The sequence below is a fragment of the Candoia aspera genome, chromosome 4 (genome assembly GCF_035149785.1).
Source record: "Candoia aspera isolate rCanAsp1 chromosome 4, rCanAsp1.hap2, whole genome shotgun sequence".
Lineage (NCBI taxonomy): Eukaryota > Metazoa > Chordata > Lepidosauria > Squamata > Boidae > Candoia > Candoia aspera.
In genome coordinates, this window is record NC_086156.1 from 70,529,417 (window position 1) to 70,554,862 (window position 25,446).

The 25,446-nt window shown below is 41.9% G+C and overlaps 1 protein-coding gene across 1 annotated transcript in view; it reads right to left on the bottom strand.

Moving 5' to 3' along the window:
- TANC2 (tetratricopeptide repeat, ankyrin repeat and coiled-coil containing 2) overlaps window positions 1–25,446 on the bottom strand; it is a 405,421-nt gene that overhangs the window by 126,359 nt on the left and 253,616 nt on the right. Inside the window, exon 5 of the mRNA XM_063300427.1 lies at window positions 9,916–10,026. Within this exon, the coding sequence (XP_063156497.1) occupies window positions 9,916–10,026 (111 nt within the window). The remainder of the gene's footprint in view (window positions 1–9,915; window positions 10,027–25,446) is intronic.

The window sequence follows — 25,446 nt, forward strand, 5'->3', positions numbered from 1 at the left end:
GGAACTGGTGTCCTCCTCCCCGCCAGTGAAACCGAAGCTGGAGGCAGTTGCGCACGGGTTTGGCTGCGTGTGACAGCCTGCAACCCCAGCTGGGGCTCCGTCCACATTGTGCCCACGATTTCAGGGGTTTGGACCGAATCCTGGGGCAGGCGGGAAAGCGCATCAGCTAGGAAGTTCTTCTTTCCCGGGACAAATTTCAATTGAAAATCAAAGCGACTAAAAAACTGAGCCCAGCGAATCTGCTTAGGACTGAGCTTGCGGGGTGTTTTGAGCACTTCTAAATTCTTATGGTCAGTCCAAACTTCAAAAGGGCATTTAGCCCCTTCCAGGAGGTGCCGCCACACTTCCAAAGCAGCCTTGACTGCAAAAGCCTCTTTTTCCCAGACATGCCACCTCCGCTCAGTTTTGGAAAACTTCCGAGACAAATAAGCACAAGGCTTCAAGTGACTGTCAGCATCTGCTTGCAATAAAAGTGCTCCAATTGAAAAATCAGAAGTGTCTACCTGAACTACAAATGGTCTAGTGGGATCAGGGTGTTGCAAAAGTAGTTCAGCAGTGAACAGGCTTTTGAGTTTGTCGAAAGCCAACTGGCAGTAAGTCGTCCAATTCAGCAGTGCCCCTGGGTTCTTTACTTTGCGTGTGTCCCCCAACCCCTTTGTACATAACAAGTCAGTTAAGGGCAATGCAATCTCAGCAGACCCCTGGATGAACTGGCGATAATAATTGCTAAATCCAAGGAAACTTTGGAGTTGTCTCCGGGTGCGTGGGCGCTCCCACCCCAAAATAGCCTGAATTTTCCCAGGGTCCATCTCAATGCCCCTGTCAGAGATCCTATAACCCAGGTAGTCAAGTTGAGTCTTATGGAACTCACACTTGGAAATTTTGGCATACAGTTCAGCATTTCTCAGTTTGCTAAGCACCTGCCTCATCAGGCATTCGTGCTCCTCTTCAGTTTCAGTATAAATCAACACATCATCCAAATACACCAGTACACCTTTAAACAAATGTTCATGTAACACTTCATTGATTAATTGCATAAACACCCTTGGTGCCCCCGCCAATCCAAAAGGTAAGACTTTATATTGGAAAGAACCCAGTGGACAATTGAAAGCAGTTTTCCATTCATCCCCCTCCCATATGCAGATGCGGAAATAGGCTTCCCACAAATCTAGCTTAGAGAAGATCTTCCCCTTTGCTAGATGTGCCAACATGTCTTTTATTAATGGCAGAGGATATTTGTTTGATATTGAGACCACATTTAATCCGCGGTAATCTGTACAGAGTCTCAGTGTCCCATCCTTCTTACCTCGGAACAGCACGGGGGCGCCAACTGGCGAATTTGCTGGTTCAATAAAACCCCTGGCCAAGTTTTTGTCCACAAACTCCCTCAGTGCCGCAAGCTCCTTCTGAGTCATGGCGTAAATCTTCGGCTTAGGCAGTTGAGCGCTGGGGACCAACTCTATCACACAGTCAGTTTTTCGATGGGGCGGGAGTTGGTCTGCTTCCATCTCACCAAACACATCCGCAAAGTCCTGGTATTTTTCCGGCAAACCCTCTAGTGGTGTCACATTGAAATGCAGAGTTGCTGCCGCAGCCCTCCCCACCGCAGCAGATGGTACTTGTTCCGCTGCAGGAGCTTGGTAAAAGCCATCGGAAAAAGCCAAAGTCCTGTGTTCCCAATTTATGTAGGGGTTTTGCTGGACTAGCCAGGGAATCCCCAAGATGACCAGGGGATGACCCACAGGTGCTACCACAAATTGTAACCCCTCACGGTGGCTGCCCAATTGCAACACCATCATGCCCGTGAAATGAGTCACCTGTTTCCCTCCCACCGTTGAACCATCCAGCTGGGTGAAAATCATGGGCCGCTGCAATGGGAAGCTGGGTAAGTCCAAAGCAGCCACCACATCAAGGTGCATTAAACATCTCGAACACCCTGAGTCGATTAACACCCAAACCTCAACAGTCTTAGTGCGGGAGCCTAACTTCACTTTCACATTCACCGTGGGACAATTGGCACTCACCAAAACATCTTCGTGCCTGTCATCCACCACCTGCCCACAAGCGCTTTTCAGAGCAGGTGGCTGGCGTTTTCCCGCTGGCTCTTTTAGATTGTTTTCCTCCTCTCCCCCGAAGTAGGGAACCTCCTCCACTTCGGTTTCCGCCTTGGCTGCCTCCATTTTCCTGGGCAGTGAGGGCGATTTGCCCGCCACTTTTCCAGACCGATCGTCTGGCCTGGGTTTTGGGCAAGCAGCCGCCCTGTGGCCCTCCTTCCCGCACCAAAGGCACTGCCCTTTGGCATAACGGCGCTCCCTCTCCTCCTCCCAGGCACGTTGCCTGGGTTTCCCAGTCGTGGCAGTGGGTCAGGATCCCTTGCTGAGGGCCGCGTGTCTCAATGCCTTCCTACTGTGTGCGAAAGTCTCATGGGCATGTTCAGCCTTCCCTGCCAACTGTATCCATTCATACAAAGTATCTGGGTCATCTCTGCCCAACGACCACCGCAGGACCTCCATGTTCAACCCATCCTTAAACAGCTCTATTAAGGTGGCCTGGGACCAGTCCTCAACCTTACCAGCCAAAGCCTTAAATTCCAAAGCATAGTCGGCTACGGATCTTTGCCTCTGGCTGAGTTCTTTTAGAGCCCTCTTCGCCCTTTCTTTGGCTAATGGGTCTACAAAGTGCAGCTTTAATGCCCACAGGAATTCTTCAAAATCCTCCAGCTCAGGAGCGTCCGCCTCATTTAACTGGACAAACCAGTCAGCAGCCCGCCCCTTTAGCTTGGTGGCAATGGCATTTATCTTGGCCCTTTCGGAATGGAAATACGGTTCGAATTCATCCATATAACTGCTTGCATTGGTAAGAAAGAATGACAGCTTAGTTGGATCCCCGTCAAATTTGACTGGAAAGTCTTTAACCCCCACTCCAGGCGGGCCCCTCGCCACATCTGGGTGGTCGGTCTTTCTTTTGGATACTGGAGATCTCCGCTCTTGAATAGGGGACCTCGAAATTCTCACTCTGTGAGATTTTGGCTCAGCCCTGTGCCGTCTCCTTCCTCTTTCTGCCGATCGAGGAGGAGAAGAAGGGGAGGAATACCTGGTGCTGTGAGGTTGTGGCTCAGCCCTGTGCCTTCTCCTGTCTCTTTCCACCGAGCAAGGAGGAGGAGAAGGGGACGAATACCTGGTGCTTGGTTCTCCTCTCCCCCTCTCCCGGGGCCCCCAGTCCATTGACAGTTTCTTTAACATATATTCCATCGACTCAAATTTGGCCTCCAACAGTCTTATTCTTTCAGGGGTTTGAGAATCCTCTTTCCCTCCCCCGTCCTGCCTCACAACGATTGGGGGCATCGGGTACCGCTGCTTCCACGACGTCCTGGACATCCCTGGCAGGGGTCCCCGTGCTTCATCCCAAGTGATCAGCTTGCCGGGCGACTCTTCGATGGGCCCAGGGGCTCCTTTTCCTCCAACCTCCTCTTCCTCCGGACTGGAACACAAAATCTCCTGTACCTCAGATAGTTCCCGGGTAGGGACCCTCTCCGTTCTCCTCACCAAGGAGTTGGGTTCCCCATCGCTCGTGTCCTTGCTTTCCCCGGTTTGGGGTTTTGGTTCGGTCATTGCTAGCGCTACTCCCTCACAAGATAAATCTGGAAAGGGGCTAACGGTAAATTTTTAAGATTCTCAGCTTTATGTAATGATTGCCTACCCTAACAAAACCAGACTCACAAGTAGAAGCTTAATGATACCTGATTTATTAAAGAATAGTGTGCAAATACAGAGAAAGCTGAGAATGAGCAAAAGCACGCCAAATACAAATTAAAAACCCTCGGTGTGAACATAATCCCTCCCCTCGCCCAAACCGTTTCAAATTCCCCACTGCAGGTGCTGGTGACAATTTCTGCTGATGTCCTGGGAAGAAAACCTTGAACACACAAAATAACCCAAACACATTCCAATCCAGCTGAATACAGATAACATCCCAGGAGACAGAATCCTCCTCCCCTCCCAACCTAAACACACATCAGCAAAATGACATGCGAAACATTACGATGTACGTTTAACATTGAAACGGTGAACATGACACCTTATCACAGACAAAATCTTAAGAGTAAGGGATTTTCCTAAACTTTTCTTTAACAACAGTTGTCGTTAGTGGACTGCAACATGCTCTCCTAAATTTAGTATTGTAATGTTAGAGGATGGTCTGCAAGGTGATTTAACCTAGTAACAACCAAATTAATATATAGGTGACAAGATACAGCTCTGCCTAACTCCTGTACAGATAGGAATTACTCTGGTATAATGTCTCTGTATACTGCCTTGAACTTTTAATCTACAACTTTCATACAGTTTATTCATTAACAAGGGCAAGCATCCATCTACAGTAGAATTTTTAACTTTGTATCACATCCTAGATCTAGAAATAGAATTACATGCAAACCTAAATTCAATAAAGGGAGCATACACTGCAGATCCAGCTTTAACAGTATGCTTTTCAATTAGATGTTGTAAAATTAGGGAATGATCTATAATCAGACACCTGGCTCTAAAGCCTAACTGCTCATCAGCAATTTATGTTCTGAATTGAGCCAGTCTAGAAGTTTATTATAAAGATGTTGAATATAACATTTACATAATGTATTTAAAAGACTTAGGGGTCTATAATGAGCAGGTAAATCTCAACTGCTGCCCAGAGTCGCTTTTATAGTGAGATGGGCAGTGTATAAATTTAATAAATAATAATAAATTTTAAAAATTCACTTATTTATTAATGGTACTATAATGGCTAAGCTCCACTCTCTTGGAATCTGTGCAGTACAATCTACAAAAGTAACCACAGAGGCTAACACTGGGGCCTCTTATTCCAGATTATCACTAATAACTTCAGTGGCGATAAAATCATTGCCTGGGCCTTTGCCAGGTTTCAGTTATTTCACCAGCCCTGCTATTTCTGAGCTTGTAACAGGGACCCAGTGTGGGAACAGCCTGTCGTCAAAGCTCTACAACAAACTCTTCTAGCTCTTCAATGTACACAGTGTCCTAAAGTGATCCTCCCACACTCTCTGCTGGTATAAGAAAAGAGAGGCAAAGTGGCCTGGAAACTGAATGCATAGCTATTTCTACCCAAAACAAACCTCAGGTGAATATCCTTTAGTTCTTTCCACAGTTTCCACAAAACAGTTGCTGAAAACAAAGCATAGTGCATGGCAGGAACTGAAAGTTTAACTTGCTATCTCCTGCCTTGTGGCTCATAGAAGTATGATAAAGCTTGCATATCATTATTATTACATTTAAGAATCATGTCATTATTATCACTTATTGTCCCTCTAATGGCAATTCAGTAATAAGCATCAAGAGACATAGAGCCAAAAGAAGGCTACTGAGAATCTACAAGGAGATTTTGATATGCATTCCAGATGTATTCCTTTTTAAAAATGTAGGAGGAGAATTTATTTAAAAAAACACAATTAAGATAAAACATGATCAGTAATTATAGGCTATGATTACTAGTAGAAAAAGAAAATCAGAAAACTGAAGAAGGAGTAGAGGAGAAGCATTCCTGCTAGGAAATAAGGATATAGGCACAACAATGTTCTCATTTAGGATTAGATGTTAGCACCTTACTGACCTTGGCTGATCTCAGAAAAGCTAGACTTGACTGAAGTTGGTTGATACATACATACATACATACATACATACATACATACATACATACACACACACACACACACACACAGTGGTGCTTAAAAGTTTGTTAATCCTTTTGAATTTTCAATATTTCTGCATAAATAAGATCTAAAATGTGATCTGTTCTTCACACTAGTCCTAAAACTAGATAAAGAGAACCCAGTTAAATAAATGAGCCAAACACATTAATACTTCTTCATTTATTTATTGAGGAAAATGATTCAAAGCTACATATTTCTATATGGCAAAAGTATGTGAACCTTTGCTTTCAGTAATCGGTGTGCCCCCCCGGGCAGCAATAAGTGCAACTAAACGTTTGCAATAACTGTTGTTCAGTCCTGAGCATTGGCCTGGAGAAATTTTAGCCCATTACTCCTTACAGAACAGCTTCAATTCAGGGACGTTGGTGGGCTTCCTCACATGAACTGCCCGCTTCAGGTCCTTCCACAACTCTTCTATAGGATTAAAGTTAGGACTTTGACTTGGCCATTCCAAAACATTAACTCCCTTTTTAACCATTCTTTGATCATATGACTTGTGTCTTTTGGGTCGTTGTCTTGCTGCATGACCCACTTTCTCTTGAGCTTCAGTTCATGGACAGATACTCTAACATCTTCCTGTAGAATTTGCTAGTACAATTTAGAATTTATAGCTCCATCAATTATGGCAAATCGTCCTGGTCCGCCACCATGTTTCACAGATGGGATAAGGTTCTTATGCTGGAATGCATTGTTTGCCTTTCACCAAAATAATGCTTTCCATTCAAGTCCAAAAGTTCTATTTTGGTCTCATCCATCCATAGAACATTTTTCTAATAGCCTTCTGTGGTCATTTACAAACTGTAGATGGGCAGTGATGTTCTTTTTGGAGAGTAGCGGCTTTCTCCTTGCAACCCTGTCATGCACACCATTGTTGTTCAGTGTTCTCCTGATGGTGTTCTCATTACCATTGACCTTCACCACTGCAAGAGAGGCCTTTAGTTCCTTAAATGTTACCCTGGGATTCTCGGAGACCTCCTGGAGTATTACATGCCTTGTTCTTGGGGTGATCTTGGTTAGTTGACTGCTCCTGGGGAGGGTAACAATGCTGCTGAATTGCTTCCATTTGTACACAGTTTGCCTGACAGAGGACTGGTAGAGTCTAAACTCTTTGGAAATAGTTTTGTAACCTTTTCCAGCCTGGTGAGCATCAACAACTGTTTTTCAGAGGCCCACAGAAATCTCCTTTGTTCAAGCCATGGCACACTTCTACATACCTGTGTTGTGAAGATGAGACTTTGATACTGAATACCCAGAATTCTGTCCTTTAAATAAGGCAGGACCTCCCACACTGATACCTGATTCTCATCCCATTGATTGAAACACCTGACTCTAATTTCCCCTTGAAATGAACTGATAATCTTAGAGGTTCACATACTTTTTCCACACACAAATATGTAGCTTTGAATCATTTTCCTCAATAAATAAATGAACAAGTATAATGTTTTTGACTCATTTGTTTAATTGGGTTCTCTTTATCTAGTTTTAGGACAAGTGTGGAGATAGATCACGTTAGATCACATTTATGCAGAAATGTTGGAAATTCAAGAGGGTTCACAAACTTTTAAGCATCACTGTAAATGGGAGCCCACCACAAAATTCCATAACTATAAGATAATCTGGGAAATTGAGAAAACTTCCTAGAAGAAGGCAATAACCAATGCCATCTGTATTATTGTCAAGAAGAGTACATAGATGTGCCCATACAAGCACCTTGAACTGAGTTTAACTTGAGGAAATTTTTCCTTACTCTTATGGTTGTTGATTTTATTAATTTATTAAAATTATGTATTGTTCAGATATTCTAAAAGAAAAACAAAGGTTTGCCCTAATGCATACTGCCTCTCAGTCTGTCCCTTGTTCTTGGAGAAATGTGCTGAAGAAGAGGAAAAATGGCTCATTTAAATATTTGCAGACAAATATTATGTTTGCACTCCCAGACCCACTGAAACACCTTATTTTGGATTTAAAACTGAAGCACTGCACAGCTCTTGATATGATCCCAAACTGTAGAGCCAATAACACTGTTAGAAAACAGGGGAAACGGAGAAGGAAAAGAAAGGGAGACCAAGCCACATAACAAATAAAAAGGTAAGGATTAAATCAAAACATTGTAGTTCTCTGAACATGAAGTAAGAAACTATTAACCAACGTAAGATCCAAGAACTTCAGGGGAGAAATAATAGAAGCATACTGGCTTGATTCAGAAATAGCAAACTATAGTTTGTCATTACAGTAAAGGGGAGAAAACTGAATTTTTACCATTTCTATTTATAACAAAACAACAGCCTATTTCATCCAAATGGGTTTGGCAAATCGAAATTTCAAACTAAGATCAAATTATCATTTGGGACTCTGGTTGTAGGACAAATTATGATTAATACAAGCTAGAATATAAGTTTGCCAGGATATAAATGATTTTTTCTCAGCTTTGAGAATTTTGATCTCCATCATTACAAAATATCTTCTTGGTTGACAGAGCTGATCTCTAAATTCACAGAGAGTTGATTATTGAAGAAAAGCAGAATAAAACAAGTATTGTAAAATTTCACTAGTAAGAAAATAAGAGTTTTATTCTTATTTATACATTTTGCTGGAATTGCATGCTTTTTGAAATTTTCACATTTTGCTGTGATAAAACAAAATAAGGCACATAATCAAACCTCTAAAATTCCATTAATTATTTGTTCACGTGAATCAAACTCATGAAAAAATTTGGATTATGACTTGTTTTTTTTTAACTGCAACACTTCAATTTTTCATTTTATTCAATTAGTATCTTTCTGTGTTAGATATTTACAAAACAAGATAAAAGTGGAAAAGAGAAACTGATTTTAAGTAAGCTTGTGATGTAATACTAAAGAGCATGTCATTGTCACATACACACACACAATCCTTCTACTAATATACTCAAGAGTAGCTTCCAGAGGTGTTGCTGCAATTTTTATTTATTGCTATTTATTTGATTTAACCACATTTTTCTACTCTGGTGAGTATTTCAGGATAATGTGACATATCTAAAGGATGTTAGTTTTATTGAAGTGTGTTCAGTTTTTGACAGAATAGTAAAGAGAATATTCCAGAAAATTCAACAGCAGCAGAATGACAGAGTAAACATTCTAGGATAGCAAGAGAGCAAGATTTCTGAAGTTCCCCTTAATCCTATGTCTAATTCAATACAAAAATGTTCTATTCATATTACATTGTTTTTTTTTTTTTTTAATTCTCAACTCCTCAGAAAACTAAGAAATTGCTTGAACTTGTTAAACAGGGAGACAGTTTTTATGAACAATCATGACTTTAGTCCTACTAATTTCTGTATTTCAGAGACTGAGTAGGGAAATGACTGAGCTACTACACATGATAGTAAACAAAATCCACAAGAAGCTTCAGGAATTCAAGTTAGTGTAACGTGTATCCTATCCTTGCCAATGGTTTCAGAAGTCACCTACAATATCAAGCTGACAGGTAAAGAAGGGAAAACCAATCCTGGATCCTCCACCCAGAGGTCACTACCCTGTGATCTGTCTTGTTTTTACACTTCCCTTTTCCTGACTTTCCATTACCACTTGTTTGAAATATATTTGCTCAAAACTATCTGTTCATAAGATAAAATGACCAAACTCCTGATAATCCTTCTAAAGGTTTCTTAAGCAAAGAAATGGGCAGACAGCTAGTTATATGTGTATTACACAGCTTATATATACATACGCTTATTTTGGAAACTATCAAGACTATCAACTATTCTATTGTTACAAACATGCTGCAACCTCTTCTCTGTCTAAAAATAGAATAAAACTGCTTTGCCTTTACTTTCAACATCAGTGTTTCATGTCTAAGAAAGCTTGACCTATAAGCTCCATGGAGTCCTATAATAATTCTTAGTCTCCCAGAGAACTATAAATTGAATAAATATCCATGCCTTAGACTGTCCAGGAAATATTGTTATTTCCAATTTTGAAAAGCTTTAATTTAAATCTGCAAGGCATCAAATATTAAGTTAGCAACTATTTGCCAAAAATAAAACTGCCACTTCTGACAATCTATCTGCCAGAAATAAAAACTGCCAACTCTCAGGTTAAGAAAAAGGTGCCAGCAAGCTAATCATCAGGTCTAAGTAAGGCAAATCCTCCTGAACTAAAACAGATCTGTTCTCCCCCTTTCAGAATGCACAGGCATTCTGCACACATGCTTACCAGGACAGTAGGCATCCAGATCCACTTTTGGTGTTGAACTGAGTGTTGGTGAGCCAAGCTCAGATTCTGGAATTCGAGGGCTCTCAACAAATTTTGCTTTCCTCAGTGGAGCTTAAGAGAGAAATAGAAAGAGAGGACATGAATAATAGTACAGTAAATAGCATATGAAATCAGTTAACAATATCAAACCCAGATCAGCTCCACTTTTTATTCTTTTATGCCAAAAGTAGGAATTATCCATTTTACGAAAAAGAGATGGCCCACATTAACAAGTTTAAACTACTACAGATGTCTCTCACAATTTCTCAAAACATCTAGGTAAAGAATTAATCACATAGTACATTATTATATTAAGTGAGATTTGCTTGTAAATATGTGCTAGAATTTCACACCATAAATAGTGCTCCTTGTATATCCATAGTTTCTCTGGACCAATTATGGAAAGATTCCAAGAACATACACAAAAAAATGGGAATGAGCCATCTTTTACTGGGATCCACTGAGATCTAGAAAATCTAAATTTCACTGCCAATTTTATAGTCTCTTGGAACTAATTAGTTTCCTGCCTATATAACTGTATCTAAATATATCATATAATGCAAATCCCACATCACAAAAAAGGCATACAGATATGTGACTGCACAACTCCTAGCAGCATGGGACCTGAAGTGAGCAGAATAATCCCTTTTCATTTTTCTGCCACTCCATTTTCTCTTCCTCTCTTCCTGATATATGCTATTCTCTCTCTATTATCCCTTTCCTTTCTCTGCCAGCTCACTAGGCAAAGAGGGACAGGGAGAGAAAGAGTTTGATTTTGCTAAGGTTTAAACTGCTTATTTAAAACTATATTGTATAAGTCCTAGAGCTGCATGTTTCCCAATCCTAAATATGCTTAGAACTGTAGCAAAAGTTGCTGCAAAATAGATGGAAAGTTTGCCAGAAAAAGTGAATAATTTTGCTTATTTCTTATATGTAATTACAAACAGTGCGTTTAGTATTTTTCTGTGACTTTTATTGCTCCACATCTTTTAATGATTATCCTGTTGCCCGCTACGATATATTATTGCTATCTACCCCTCCCTTCATTGCTAAAATATTTTGCTATTTTTCCCATTTTAAAATATTTTATATAGAAGATCATTTATTTTTTCTTACAGAGGAATAAATCCATGTATATTGTCTAAGTGTATGAAAGGGAGGTGGAATAGATGTCAGATTTAAAAGAAAATTGCATCATACTATAATAATTTTAAGTGGCAACAAACATCCATGCTTTCATGTTTATCTGTTAATGTGGAGATTCCTATAAAAGATTCCTATAAAAAGTAACACAGTTTTATGCAGAAATAGAACTGTTCCATATACTGCAGAAGTGTGCAGCAGATTCTAATGGACTATCCTTTCATATTTTTAGAGAGTAGAGCATATTATGTCAATCTCTAGATTCATTTCAAGAGGGACAGATAAATTCCTTAACGCAACAAAGAGATGGAATAGACCTTTTATTTATTTATTTATTTAAACTCAATTGATTTATATTGCTGCCCATCTCACAGATGAGACTCTGGACAGCTTACAATAAAAATAGGTAAAAACTAAATAAAACACATACAGTACAAAAAATAAAAGCAGATAGCAGTTGGAATCATAAAACAACCATTAGCATAACTAGAAGACGGGTTGCGACACATACCAGGACCCTAGGCTCAAGCACAAAATCAAGTTTTCAGGACCTTGTGGAAGGCCAGCAGGGTTGGGGCCAGTCTGACTTCCAAAGGGATGATATTCCAGAGGGCAGGTACCATGGCAGAAAAGGCTGTCCTTTTAGGCCCTGCCAGCCATTACTCCATGCCCCTCCTGCTGAATCGGTAGGACAGGTAGAAACAACAGGGAAGAGACAGTCCCATAAGTAACCTGATCCCAAGCCATACAGGGCTTTAAAGGTGACTACCAGCAGCTTAAATTACACCCAGAAGCCCATTAGAAGCCAATGCAGCTCTGCAGAACAGTGATGTCATATGCGCCAAATAGTCACTGCCATTAACTGCCTGTGCCGCCACATTTTGCACAGCTGAAGGTTCCGAATACTCTTCAAGGGCATCCCCATGTAGAGCGCACTGTAGTAGTCCAGTCTGGAGGTCATGAGTGACCATGAGCAGGGCCCCCTGGTCAAGAATGGAAGCAACTGATACATAACCCAAAGTTGTGCAAAGGCCCTCCTAGCCACAGTTGCCACCTGCTCAAGCAGGAGCTGCAAGTCCAGGAGGACCCACAGATTGCATACCAAGTCTGTCTGAGGGAGAGCCACTCCATCCAGGATCGAAGAGAACCAGGAAGTCCAAAGAGAACCAGGAGGTCCAAAAACCCAAACCCATCCAGTCTTCCTTGGGTTGAGCGGAAGCCTGTTGTAGCCCATCCAGGCCTCCACAGCCTCCAGGCACTGAGACAGAACCTCCATGGCATTACTCAGACAATCTGGCATGGAGCTAAAAAGCTGAGTATCATTACCTCACTAATGATACCTCACCCCAAACACTGGATGATCTCACCCAGCAGCTTCATGTAGATGTTAAACACGAGGGGAGAGAGTACCAAGCCCTGCGGTACCCCACAAAGGAGTTGCTGCAAGCAGGACCTCTCCCCCCCATCAATACCTACTGGAATTGATCCTGGAGGAAGGAAGAGAACCAGCACAACACAGTGCTGCCCACCCCAACTCCCAGAGCCGACCCAGAAGGATACCATAAACATGGGTATCAAAGGCTGCCCAGAGGTCAAGAAGAGCAAAGATAGATATAGTACCCCCATCCCGGTCCTGTCAGAGGTCATCCAAGGGTGTGATCAATGCCATGTCAGTCCCATACCCAGGCCTGAACCCTAACTGAAAGGGATCCAGATAATCTGCTTCTTCCAGGGTCCTCTGAAGCTGCAGCACAACTATCTTCTCTACAATCTTCCCTAAAAAGAGAAGGTTGGAGACTGGTTGAAAATTGTCCAGAATGGTAGGATCCAGCAATGGCTTCTTGAGGCGGGGATGCACCACCACATCTTTGAGAGATGGTGGGACCACACCCTCTCTCAAAGAGAAATTAATCACTGCCTGGACCCAGCCACACATCCATGTCTGGGCAGCCTTAATCAACCAGGATGGATGTGGATCTAACATAGAGGTGGCCAAACAAACACCACTAAGAATCCTGTCTGCTTCCTCAGGCCCAACATGATCAAACGCCTCCCAAATAATTAAGACAGCCCCAACCCCTACAGCCTCCACAAGATCTGTTTCAAGGCCAGAATCCAATGTAGACCAGATCCAATGGACTTCATCAGATGCTTAGCATATTCCTTACAATGACCCTGCAGATGGATCCCTAACCATTCTCTCCCAGGTGGGCTTCAGTCATCCAAAACATGTGGATAGCTGCTGGACCATGGGTGCAATAATGGCAGTGAATACTGACATTTCGCCACCCTTACTGCCATGAGGTAGGCTCTAATAGTGCTCTAGCCTGTGTTCAATCAAGTTCACTCCTCATCATCCTTCAGCGATGGTCTTGGTGTTTCTTCTCCTGTTTAATTTGCTTTAGCTCCTCTATAAATCAGGGAGAGTTCCAGGATCCCTGGGAGAGGAAAGACCACTCAGGCACAATCCAATCCAGAGTCCAAGCCTTCTTCTCATTCCAGGCAGCTACCAGGTCTTCAACTGGAGCGCAGCAGACCCTCCAGAACAACCCCAAGCTCCCTCTGGAACCCAATTAGATCCATTAGTTGCCAAGGGCAGACCAATCTAACAGAGTCAGCCTCTCTGCGATGGGGGGTGGCAAAAGAGAACTGCTGGATTACCAGAGAATGATCTGACCATGACAGAGGAGAAAATTCCAGCTCCCCAAAGTCCAGATCACCTTGCCACTGCTCTGACAGAAAAATCAGGTCAGGCATATCACCATTGTTATGTATTGGGCCCTGGATGACTTGTGACAGGCACATGGCTGTCATGGTAGTCATGAACTCTCGAGCTACCTCTGGTCCTGCAACCAGAGAAGGCACATTGAAGTCCCCCAAGTCCATAAATCTGGGGAACTCCACTGTCAGCCTGGCCACAGAATTAAGGAGCTCAGGCAAGGAAGTTGCTACACAACAGGTAGGCTGATATAATCACAATAGTCCCAATTGAACCCTAAAGCATTTTCTATGTTAGCTGAGTGAAGCCTTGAGAAATGGGTGGTGTATAAATTTAGTAAGTAAATAAATGACACTTGAATTGGCAAACTTCAATCAAGATCCGTGGGTTTTTTTATACTACTCCCCAATCCAGATATTATTCCTCCATGAAATCAACCATGAAATTGCCAATAGGGTTGTTGTTGTTGTTGTTTATTCATTCGTCGCTTCCGACTCTTCGTGACTTCATGGACCAGCCCACGCCAGAGCTTCCTGTCGGTCGTCAACACCCCCAGCTCCCCCAGGGACGAGTCCGTCACCTCTAGAATATCATCCATCCACCTTGCCCTTGGTCGGCCCCTCTTCCTTTTGCCCTCCACTCTTCCTAGCATCAGCATCTTCTCCAGGGTGTCCTGTCTTCTCATTGTGTGGCCAAAGTATTTCAGTTTTGCCTTGAATATCATTCCCTCAAGTGAGCAGTCTGGCTTTATTTCCTGGAGGATGGACTGGTTTGATCTTCTGGCAGTCCAAGGCACTCTCAGAATTTTCCTCCAACACCACAGTTCAAAAGCATCGATCTTCCTTCTCTCAGCCTTCCTTATGGTCCAGCTCTCGCAGCCATGTGTTACTACGGGGAACACCATTGCTTTAACAATGCGGACCTTTGTTGTCAGTGTGATGTCTCTGCTCTTAACTATTTTATCGAGATTTGTCATTGCTCTTCTCCCAAGGATGAAGCGTCTTCTGATTTCCTGACTGCAGTCAGCATCTGCAGTAATCTTCGCACCTAGGAATACAAAGTCTTTCACTGCTTCTACATTTTCTCCCTCTATTTGCCAGTTATCAATCAAGCTGGTTGCCATAATCTTGGTTTTTTTGAGGTTTAGTTGCAAGCCAGCTTTTGCACTTTCTTCTTTCACCTTCATCATAAGGCTCCTCAGTTCCTCTTCGCTTTCAGCCATCAAAGTGGTATCATCTGCATATCTGAGATTGTTAATGTTTCCTCCAGCGATTTTAACTCCAGCCTTGGATTCCTCAAGCCCAGCATGTCGCATGATGTGTTCTGCATACAAGTTGAATAGGTAGGGCGAGAGTATACAGCCCTGCCGTACTCCTTTCCCAATCTTAAACCAGTCTGTTGTTCCGTGGTCTGTTCTTACTGTTGCTACTTGGTCGTTATACGGATTCCTCAGGAGGCAGACAAGATGACTTGGTATCCCCATACCGCTAAGAACATGCCGCAATTTGTTATGGTCCACACAGTCAAAGGCTTTAGAATAGTCAATAAAACAGAAATAGATGTTTTTCTGAAACTCCCTGGCTTTTTCCATTATCCAGCGGATATTGGCAATTTGGTCCCTAGTTCCTCTGCCTTTTCTAAACCCAGCCTGTACATCTGGCAATTCTCGCTCCATGAATTGCTGAAGTCTACCTTGCAGGACCTTGAGCATTACCTTACTGGCATGTGAAATGAGTGCCACTGTTCGATAGTTTGAACATTCTTTAGTGTTTCCCTTTTTTGGTATGGGGATGTAAGTTGATCTTTTCCAATCTGATGGCCATTCCCGTGTTTTCCAAATTTGCTGGCATATAGCATGCATTACCTTGACAGCATCATCTTGCAAGATTTTGAACAGTTCAGCTGGGATGCCAACGTCTCCTGCTGCCTTGTTGTTAGCAATGCTTCTTGCGGCCCATTCAACCTCACTCTTCAGGATGTCTGGCTCTAGCTCACTGACCACACCATCAAAGCTATCCCCGATATTGTTATCCTTCCTATACAGATCTTCCGTATATTCTTGCCACCTTTTCTTGATGTCTTCTTCTTCTGTTAGGTCCTTGCCATCTTTGTTTTTGATCATACCCATTTTTGCCTGGAATTTACCTCCAATGTTTCTAATTTTCTGGAAGAGGTCTCTTGTCCTTCCTATTCTATTGTCTTCTTCCACTTCCGCGCATTGCTTGCATTGACAGCCACCAAAAATTTACACTTCTCACTACTTTTGTCCTTTTCTTCCTTGCCTGTGATAGGTCAGCATCTTGTCATTAATACTGCATTGTTTTGCCATTTTAAAGATATACTCAACAATGCAGAACACCAAAGTGTGCATTTGTAGATCCCTACATTTTGCAATGAATTTTTCTAACATACTGTGTTTCATTACTAATATTAGTAAGTTTAGTTAGACTACTGCTGCAAAGTACAAGTATTTTATCAATATGATTATGGAATAATCCTGGTTTAAATAACAATGATGAATTATAATACTAATGTGTTTGGTGCATTACAAAGGGTTAGATAGTAGGGACATACAAAGCATTTGAAAGAAGTGTTCCTTTTCAAAGTACATTAGCTTGAATGAAACATGTTTCTCTGAAGCATTAAAGCAACAATATATTTGATAAAACGTGTGTGGTAGAGAAGTTTTGGGTGCACATGTAGACAAGATTTCTGCTGGGAGTCTCAGTGAAGTAGTGTCTGTGAAGATACACACAATTGGAAACAGAAGAGGACAGCTTTCAAAGCATCTGAGTAAGCATTCTGAAGAATGCAGTTGCTATGATGCTTTTAAAAGATGCTTCATTTATGCTGAAGTGCTTTGCAAAGGATCTCTTATAAATGCTTTGCACAACCCTGTAAGAAAACAGCTTTGCACAACCCTGTATATAATTGCTTACAGCAGAGCTGCGCAAAACGTTCTGAACTTGAAACAATATCCTAAGTTTTCCAAGCTTGAAACAAAACACTCTTTGTTCCAAAATTCTGTCCTGAACTCAGAAGAAATGGAGATGTCCTTTTGTGTTTTTTCAACTATGTTTATGTTCCATAACTAGTTACGGTTTTGTTTGTTTTGTTTGTTTTAATGCTCCAAGTCACTGAGGTTTTACAGAGTGCATCTCCAATATAAATCTAAATTATAAATAAATAAATAAATAAATAATATGGTCTGGCATAGTTTCACCTTTGTTGTCTTTGGACAGAGTTCAAGGGAGTTATGGGGTAGGGTAGAGGAAATTCAGTTAAGAATATACCCCACGAGTATGGACATAAGTACAAAACTGATGCCTGTCTCATAGTAAGTTTATTACATGTGCATTACAGATAGTTCCTCTGATGGTGAGCAAATGCCAAAAATATGCTTTATTTATTGAGTATAGTAGCATGGAAAAAGGCAATAATTTGCACTTAGGAAGAAGTGTCAAGCCAAAAGCAGAACATTGCATTTTTACTGTTGCTGTACTGTAACATGGGTTGTGCCATATTGAACCCATCACTGTTGCTTCTTTCCCAATCTCAGTTCTGTGGTACAGCCACTGGGACTTGGAATTTTTTTTTTTAAATCTCAATTTTCAATGTGGGTGGTACAAAACATTCAGTATGGATTACTATCCCACCTGCTTTTGTGGACTTAGGACAAAAATTGAGGTATCAAGGGCCTTGTTGAAGTTTCCAGTATTTCCCTGGTGAACCTAATGTTTGTGTAACGGTTGCCTAATCCCAAACACTCAGTCTCACAAGCTCGGGCTTAAAGATAACTGATTTATTAAAGGAATAGTATGCAAATACAGAGAAAGCTGAGAATGAGCAAAAGCGCGCCAAATACAAACTTAAAAGCCTTGCCTGTAAGCAAGTTCCGCCCCATCCCTCGTCAGGGCGCTCCCCCTCCCAGGTGCTAGAAGCCGTTAGACGCGCCTGGGAAAGTAACCTTGAGCAGGAGCGCAAACACAAACACACATTCCAAGCCCTCAAAACAACGGAGGGTGAAGGAATGGAAAAACCCCGGGTGAAGGAACACGGAACAGAAGATGACATGTGAAACGTTACAATGTTAACAGCACATTGAAATGGGAACATGACAGTTTGTGTCTATGGTGTTTATATGGTCTGTGAAAGCCTGTACCTCCTGAGCCTTAATTTTAACCCAGGTATCATCCACATACCTGAACCAGTGGGTGGGTGCCATTCCCTGGAATGTGCTGAGCGGAGGTACAGGCTTTCACAGACCATATAAATACCATAGACACAAACATTAGGTTCACCAGGGAAGACACCAAGGACAACAGACTGGTATTCCTAGGCTGTGAGGTTCTTATTGGGACCGGCGGCAAGCTAGAAATACGAGATTTACAGGAAACCCACACACACAGACCGATACCTGATGTTTGACTCCCACCATCCACTGCAGCACAAACTAGGAGTCATCAGGACATTACGTCACAGGGCAGAAACCATCCCCACCTCCATGGATGCCAAAAAGAAAGAAAACCAGCACTTGAGGACAGCCCTGGAAGCCTGTGTGTATCTAAATTGGGCCTTCATTAAATCTAAGTCTACCCCTAGACCTAAAACAATGGCAGACAGGGCTGAGACCCAGAGTCAACGGAAGAACCTGGTCATTCCTTACATGGCCGGCATGTCGGAAAGGATAAAATGGATATTTAGAAAGCACCACATACCGGTATATTTCAAACCCACTAACACACTGAGACAGAGGCTTGTACACCGTAAAGATCCAACACCAAAACATAAGAGGAGCAACATAGTATATGCAATCCAGTGCAGTGAGGAGTGTTCTGAGCTCTACATTGGGGAAACCAAACAGCCTTTACACAAGAGGATGGCCCAACACAGGAGAAGCAACACCACAGGACCAGAATCAGCAGTTTACCTTCATCTAAAAGAAAAAGGACACTCATTTGAGGACAACAATGTTCATATTTTAGACAGAGAAGATAGGTGGTTTGAGAGAGGGGTTAAGGAATCCATTCATGCCAAAGTGGAAAATCCTTCCCTCAATAGAGGTGGAGGCCTCAGACACAACTTGTCCCCCATTTTTCAGGCTGCTCTTTCATCAGTCCCTAAGAAGGTTAAGACCACCAGAAAGCCCTCTCTTAACGATCCACTTGGGGATGAACAAAGGATCTAGGAGTAAGACATCCCAAAGACAATCCAAACCTCCATGGCACCATTAACAGCCATTCAGGTGTAGGGACAATGCAGCCACCCTGGAAGACATATATGGGGTCCCCTTACCAACCTTTGCCCAGACTGAAGAAGCTGCTTGGACAAGCAGCGAAACGTTTCTACCAAAAAGAAAGAAATCCAGCTGCCATGACTCAACCTACAGACAATGCTGTATCTTTTACTGATTCTGCCTTCTTGCCTCCTGGGCTCTGCCCCATTGCCCTATAATTGGACCCTCAGTGACCTGGTTTCTCAGTTGTTGATACGTAACATCAGGTCAGCCTATTATAAGATTCATCTCTTCCAGGAGTTAATTATGGATGAAAGGCCAATCTGGAATGTCTTACCAAGATCTGGTTGGGCAGAGAGAGGGAGGTTCTCGGTAGTGTGCCCACCTGTGTTTCAATTGTTATAATGGTGACCTCAGGGCAGGAGTGCGCCCACCTGTGTTTCGATTGTTATACCAATGGTGACCTCGGGGCAGGAGCAGTAGAGTGGCTATCTAGGAGATTCTGGTGGCTTTCAGAAATGGTGCTTCACAGATAACCAGTTGTGATAGCCTGTTTTTGTGAAACTAAAGGGATTGGATGGAATTGCTGCAATTTTATCCTGCTGTACAGTGGCTCCCATGCCTGGATTGCTCAAAGGTTTGGCCAAGTTGACAGTAGAATACTGTAGGCTTATGATATTGAGGGATTTGAACTTGCTTTCCTTGGGTGTTGAGTCAAATGCAGCTTGAGAGTTCATGGCCACAATGGCAGCCATGGACCTGACCCAAGTCATCAAGGGCCTGACTCACAGCAGAAGTCAAACGCTTAATCTGATTTTTGTGGCAACATAATTGTGATATTTTTAATTGTCTTTTAATTGTAATTTTTAACATTTAGCTTTTTTATTATGGTTTTTATTGTAAGCTGCCTAGATTAATAAATAAAATAAAATAAAATAAATATTGGGGGTGTTAACACCAGTTCCCTGCCATGGTTGGATCACTCTTTTATTGTTTTGGAGTTTTCCATAGCTGTAAGTGAGTGCCATGGTACCCTCTGGTTTTCAAAGGAGCTGTAGGAGATGAAATAGGAGAAGTGGCACCTAGAACACCACTGGAGAAAAACAATGAGCAAATTTGACTGAATACAGGTAAGGGTTATTATTAAGGATTACCTCATGAAGGTAAGGACAGCAAAATATAGTTATTTTTCTGCTCTTATCATGTCCGTAGATAGTCAGCTGGCAGTCCTGTTCAGGATAGCTTGGACCCTCCTGTAGAGGGAGGGCCCAGAGGACCATCTATAGGGCTGCTGTGAGGAATATTCAAGGCATCTGGCAGATAGTTGCTCAGATTCATTCTGAGCTGGATCTGGCTGTGCATATCCTATGGTGGTGACTGGCTATGTTAGCTGGGGGAGGTTTGTCCACTTCCTTGGGATCAACAGGCTCAAAGTCCTAGGAATTGTAAGCCTGGCCACCTGTATATTAGATCCATTTCCTTCTTGGCTGGTTCAGACTGCCTAGGAGATGATGTGTGTTAGGATCCAATTGGTGGTTAATTCCTCCTTGAGTGAGAAGGCCCATCTGCATTTAAGGAGACAGTGGTAATCATTTCTGGACTAAATGATATTGGATAATTTTCATCCAGTTTCCAACCTCCCCTTTTGGAGGAAGATTGTAGAGAAGGTAGTTGGGCTGTGGCTATAGAGGGTTCTGGAGGAAATTGATTATCTAGACCCTTTTCAATTAGGATTGAGGCCTTTATGTAGTGGTGAGATGGCACTGATTGCATTTGTGGATAACCTTTGGAAGGCTTGGGATGGCAGTGGTGCATCCATTCTGGCCCTCCTTAATCTCTCAATGGCTTTTAATATTATTGTACACTTCTGGGCTGAATTAGGGATGTGGGACATTGTGTTGCAGTGGTTATCCTCCTTCCTCCAAGGCTGGCTCCAGTTGGTGATGACAGGAGGTTAATCTTTAGGCCTTACACATGCCTTCTGAGGTTCTCAGGGGTCTACCCAATCTCTGCTCCTATTTAACATCTACATGAAACTACTGGATGAGGTCATCAGTTATGCAGTAAGATATCATCGGCAGGCTAATGATATTCCATGTACATCTGTCCATGGTTTCTTTGGTAAGTAATTTTGCTTCCAAGATTATTTCTCAGTGTCTGGAAGCTATAGAGGTGTGGATGGGAAGCAAAAGCCTTAGACTCAACCCTAGCAAGACCAAGTCCCCACAGTACCAAGGACCTTCCATCTTTAGGTCTGAATGGGTGGCACTCTGTCAGGCAGAACTGGTGCACAATTTGGGCAATCCTTCTGCATTCATGGCTCCTGCTGGAAGAACAGGTGGCAGCTGTAGTCAGGGGAGCCTTTATACAAATTCATCTTGTGCATTGATTCCATCAGTTCCTGGATCGATCACTCCCACCTTAGTCACCTCTCATCTGGATTAATGAAATATGCTGTAGATGGTGTTGCATCTGAGACCATTCAGAAGCTACAACTGGTTGAGAATGCAGTAGCTCATGTAATTATGGGCATGCCTCAGTATGCCTGTGTTATACCACAACTCTCTGAGCTGCACTGGCTTCTAGTAGGCTTCTGAGTGCAATTCAAAGTGATGATTGTCATCTATACACCCCTTCATGGGCCAAGGCCAGGTTATTTGTGGGACTGCTGTCTCCTATTAATTCTGCCACCCACCAGATCCAACACAATTGGCATGCTTTGAGTCCCTTCCACAAGCAATGCCATGTGACAGACCCCAGGAAGCATGTCTTCTCTGTTGAGGTGCCTGCCTTGTGAATCAGCTTATCCTCCAAAATTCAGATGGCCCAACCCTGTGGGCCTTGAAAATCTGACTTTTCCTACAGGGGCTGGGCCAGGGCACAGAGTGAGTCAGATTCTGAGATATGTTTTTAAGAGATGTTTTACGGAGTTGAGTGATTTTCCTCACTTGCTAGTTGTTTTGCTTTTGAGGTTTGATATTTTTATCTGCTTTTAAATTTGTTACATGTGCCCAGAGTTGCTTTGAATTGGAAGGCCATAAAAATAAAATGAATAAACAAACAAACCGGTTACCAAAGAATGAAAACTGTAAGTGAAGCTTGGTGCTGGGAAAGTGAAACTACTTGACTACTGTTTTGCTAAAGCTTGGTTAAAATTGCTTCTTTTTGTTTTTTAAGTGAACAAAAAAGTTGGAAAAAATGGGAAGCTGTGCTGTCCTGTCTCTTTCAATCAGATTCTTCAAATCTACAGTATGTACATCACAAAATGGTAGCAGATAATGGAGGTGATGGTAGACTGCTAAATGCTACAGTGGCTAAAATAGGCAGTTCTGGTTGCTGTTGAAAATGGCCTGTTAATCTTAAGAGAAAGAGTAACAGATGATCCAAATACAGCTTGCCACTGTTCCTCTTCCCCTGCTGACTCCTTTGGATCACTATAGCAGCAACATCAGAAAAAAATTCTGTATACTTTGGTATATACAGGGTGTACCAGAAGTCAGGCCCTATAAACAATTTATTATATAAATTACAATAAATATTTGAATTGATTGCTATTTTCTTCTAAACACTTCCTTACTCATTTGACACATGATTTTTTAACTTTCCTAGGTATGGTAACATTTTATCTGGAAAAAAAAAATTAATAAAACATATTGTGATTGGCCTATAGGGCCTGACTTTGCAGGAGGGTGTCCGTCTGTCTGTCTCTCATTCTATCTCAATACTACCCACTGAGAAAACGAATCTCAAGTTTTTTTTTCTGGGTCAGTGATCAAAATTTAGACACGGAACATTGATATGGATACTGTTTGTCTGAAGTTTTATCCATCCCTGAAACTTTCAATCTATGGCCATATGAAGGTGCCACTCCACAGTGTTCAGGTTGCAGCCACAAATCCTCATTAACAGATGATTGCTTCCTTTGCTTGGTGAGCTCAGACAAAGCTCACATTGGTGTCAGTTGTAAAATTGCCAAAAACATTTGCAACTTTCATGGCACTCCTTTTTGAACCCATAACACCAATAAACCTCCACTTCTGTTCTCTAAAGGTAGCTTCCTGGCTGCAATCAAGCCAGTCTGTTGAAGAGGTGAACTCTGGGTGCTACATATCAATCTATCATACCTTACTGTTCACATGAGTAAGATTATCTTAAGGCCTGACATTTTATTCCTATCCATGGTTGACTTCAAATTCCATTTAAAACAGTATCACCTATTTAGCATCCACTTTTGCTATTGAGCTAAAGTGCATGCTGTATGCTATAGATCAGGCATGTCCAACCCGTGGCCCACGGGCCACATGCGGCCCTGAACAGCTAGTGATGCAGCCCCAAGGATGAAGCACACAAAGAGTAAAATTAGAATTAAAATTTCTGACGAGCACCTTGAGAACTCACCGAGAATTGCAACCACTTTAATTGAATTAATTAATGCATTAGTTTCACAAAAACAAGGTCAAATATCCCACTAGTTTTATGTTGCCCTCTTTTTTAAAATTGTATAATAAAAATATAAAAAAAATAAATGAAGTTTTATTACTCATATACATTAACTATATTATATATTTTATGTGTGGCCCAAGACAATTCCTCTTCACTCAGTGTGGCCCAGAGAAGCCAAAAGGTTGGGCACCCATGCTCTAGATATTCATAGAGTACTTGCCTATTACATTCATTGTGCTGTCCAGATCCATCAATCCCAGAAAGTTTTCATCTGTCACTTAGGACAGAACTCTGACTTGCTATTTGCACCCCAGAAGTTTGGTAAATAGTCAGCACATTGACTGCCAAAACAAACAATAAGTCTGGCATGAAGAGATACAAGAGCGCTCAGTTAGGTCTTCTCTTTTTTCATAGCTTTGCATCATGCTCTGGTTCCTAGAATTGTGTCAAACAACTACACAGTCTCAGCCTAATGCCCTTATCAAACATTACTATTCAGTCATTCAGCCCACTCAGGCATAGAATTATCTTACGTTGACAGTGGCACCTACCTTCCGCTAGAAAGTAAGCTTGGTACTCACCCATGAATCACAAAGTTCATAATGAAGGATATGTTGGCTATCCATAATTCTGGGCAGTTTACAATAAAATTTTGGTGATCAATGTCCCAAATTCTTTCTTTTACTATTGATTTGGCCTTCTCTGAGGTTAATTGGCCTAGATATTCAGGAGCGAGGACAAGACTGCAAAGGTTCTTCTGTACAGGTATGGTGCCAATGAGATTGGTACCTGTCTGACAGCAGCAGAGGTATCAGGCCTGTAGGATCGAACATGATTTTGAGTCCTGAAATTAGAATCTGATCCTTAATACTTGGCACATTAGCTTCAAGCCTCAAAACTGCATGGGGGGTGCATTTTGGGGTACCAAAGACTTAAGGAAATTTGACTGATTTTTTTGTAAGCCCTTAGGTTTGTATATGGGCCAAGTTGTATCCCATATGGTAGTTGGGCAACTGTTTTGGCCATGAACAGTTTAATTGCTGCTGGGATGTAATTTGCCCCCTGTTGCCTGTAAAATTTCATTATTGCCTGTGAGTTCTTCTGGGCAGTAGAAGTGGCATAATTTACCTGGGCTGTTAATTTCCTAGAGGCCTGAAATACTATGCCCAGGTATTTAAAACATTTAACTTGTTCTAATTCATGGGAGTCAATTGTCCACTTTTGTCTTTGTCTTTTATTAGAGAAAACTGGGACTTTAGATTTGTCATAATTGATTATTAATTGTTCCTCATTACAGTACGATGCCAGGGTTCTTAGTGCCTGCTTCATTCCTATAGAGGACAAGAAGAGAAGAACATCATCCACATAGAGTAGAATTGGGAGATGTCTATCACCCAATTTAGGTGCATAGATATCAACTCTCTGAAGAGTTTTAATCAGAGAATTGATATAAATGATAAAAAGCAATGGTGCTAAAATGCATCCTTGTTTCATCCCTTTAACAGTCTGAATAAAATCTGAAAGGTCCCCTCCCTGGTTACATCTTACTCTAAGGTTGGTTTTATCATACAGTTTATGAATTAGGAGCAAGAGTTTTTTGTCTATAGAGGATCTGCTCAGAATGTCCCAGAATCTGACCCTTGAGATATTATCAAAAGCTGCCTTGAAATTGATAAAGGCTGCATATAGATTTAAGCCAGAGTAGTTTGTATATTTGTCTGCCAGGTGTTGAAGCACTAAACAATGATCTATAGTAACTGTCCTGGTTGGAATCCTGCTTGCTCAGGGTCAATTATTCCCTCATCTATTACCCAGGTTTGGAGTCTGGTAAATAGGTACCTGGCATATAATTTGGTAATAATGTTCAATGAACTAATTGGCCTATAGTTAGCTGGGTCATTTCTATCACCCTTTTTATATATGGGAACAATTATGGCTCCCCCCTCCAGTC